The sequence below is a fragment of the Octopus bimaculoides genome, chromosome 7 (genome assembly GCF_001194135.2).
Source record: "Octopus bimaculoides isolate UCB-OBI-ISO-001 chromosome 7, ASM119413v2, whole genome shotgun sequence".
Lineage (NCBI taxonomy): Eukaryota > Metazoa > Mollusca > Cephalopoda > Octopoda > Octopodidae > Octopus > Octopus bimaculoides.
The window spans coordinates 4,277,716-4,279,628 of record NC_068987.1 but is presented as its reverse complement, the minus strand read 5'-3'; the positions used below and the strand labels follow the sequence as shown (position 1 = coordinate 4,279,628).

General features: G+C 37.6%; 1 protein-coding gene across 1 annotated transcript in view; it reads right to left on the bottom strand.

Annotated features, from left to right (window-relative positions):
- Nucleotides 1-29: 29 nt before the first annotated feature.
- LOC106874127 (uncharacterized) overlaps nucleotides 30-1,913 on the bottom strand; it is a 54,724-nt gene continuing 52,840 nt past the window's right edge. The window contains exon 3 of the mRNA XM_014921742.2: nucleotides 30-603. Coding sequence (XP_014777228.1) covers nucleotides 383-603 — 221 coding nt within the window. The 3' untranslated portion in view covers nucleotides 30-382. The remainder of the gene's footprint in view (nucleotides 604-1,913) is intronic.

The following is a 1,913-nucleotide window of genomic DNA, read 5'->3' as shown; positions in this document are numbered from 1 at the left end:
TATATATATATATATATATATTTGTGTGTATATGTGTATGTGTGTGTATATGCATATGAATATGTAAGTAAATATATGAAACATCGAATCAACCAATTTCTGTGTAGACGTGTGTGTGTGTGTGTAGACGTGTGTGTGTGTGTGTGTGTGTGTGAATATGTGGGTATGAAATAAGTTAATGAGGCTTATATGTATATGTATGCATGTGTATGAAACTTATATGTACATGTGTATGTATATATCTATGTATATACATACATACATATGTATATATGTGTATACATACATATATATGTATATACACACACACACACACACATGTATGTGCATGTGTGTGTGTGTGTGTGTGTGTGTATGTATGCGTATGTTCATTTTTAGTCGACTAGTCGAGTGTCCACATCTGATTTATTGCCAGAATAACGAGGAGCTGAAAGAGAAGCAACAATGGCACCCAGTTGCTACGAAGAAGGTTGGCGGAGTTGCATAAGTAATCGTAGCAATAGCACACTTTGGTAAGACTTCTGGATCCTGTCGATAGATAACAACCTTCCGGTTTCACGTAGGTGGGCCTTACAGCGCAGGAAAATGAGTTGTAGATGACCACTGAAATTGTAAGAGAAGAAAAACAGATTAATGTATATATATATATACATATATATAACAATAATATAGGGTAAGAATTAATTGATTAATAATATTTACTTGCAATAATTTTAACGCGTTTTAACAAAACCTGTCGGTTTTATCCCAACTACATGGTCCTGGATTCAGTCCCACTGCGTGGCACCTTAGGCAAGGTTCTTTCTGCTATAGCCTCGGGCCGACCAAAGCCTTGTGAGCGGATTTGGTAGGCGGAAACTGAAAGAAGCCTGTCGCATATGTATACATACATATATATATATATATATATATATATATATATATATATATATATATATATATATATATATATATATGTGTGTGTGTGTGTGTGTGTGTGTGTGTGTATTTATGTGTTTGTCTTTGTGTCTGTGTTTGTCCCCACCACCATCACTTGACAACTGATGTTGGTGTGTCCCCGTAACTTAGCGGTTCGGTATAAGAGACCGATAGAATGAGTACCAGGCTTACAAAGAATAAGTCGTGGGGTCAATTTCTTCGACTAAAAGGCGGTGCTCCAGCATGGCCGCAGTCAAATGACTGAAACAAGTAAAAGACCACAAGAACGAGTTTTCCACTCTGTAATTGTTTTAGTTTAAACGCAGGTCTCAAATCAGTCGCCAGCGGAAGTACATCTCTGCAATTCATAATTCATACTTCCTTTATAAAGCGTCATAAACCTTGTGTTTGACATCACCTTTTGCTGGAAATTGAGGGATCTGACACGAAAGAAAAGGCGCAAGGCTACGTGACGGAAGGCGGAGATAAACACACACAAGTAAAAAAGAATAGAAACTATAATGAAAATAGGGGATAGAGAGAGACAAAAGACAAAAGACAATGATTTCTGTACTTTTCTTGTACGTCTGTCTCCTCCTTCCGTGGCCTATGTTTCTTTTGTTCTATTTAAGGCCTAATATTTTTGCGTTTAGTGTACCTCCATATAATGGCGAGTAGAGAGATGTCATTTACGTGGATCTGTGACAGGGCATCATTAATTTTCTTTCTACGAACAACTTCCTTTTAATTATGACTCTTTTCCTCGGTAACTTCTTTGCATACACTTTAGCCATCTAATCCATTTGTATTCTACCTCCGTCCCCACCCTAGCACTAAAACCTTTGACTACACTTAATCTGTATTCATCCCCAACCCAGTGGTATCCCCCATCTCTCTCTTGTTCTGACACTAGATTTCCTCTCCTATTCAAGGTATTATAACACACACACACACACACACACACACACACACACACACACACACACACACACACA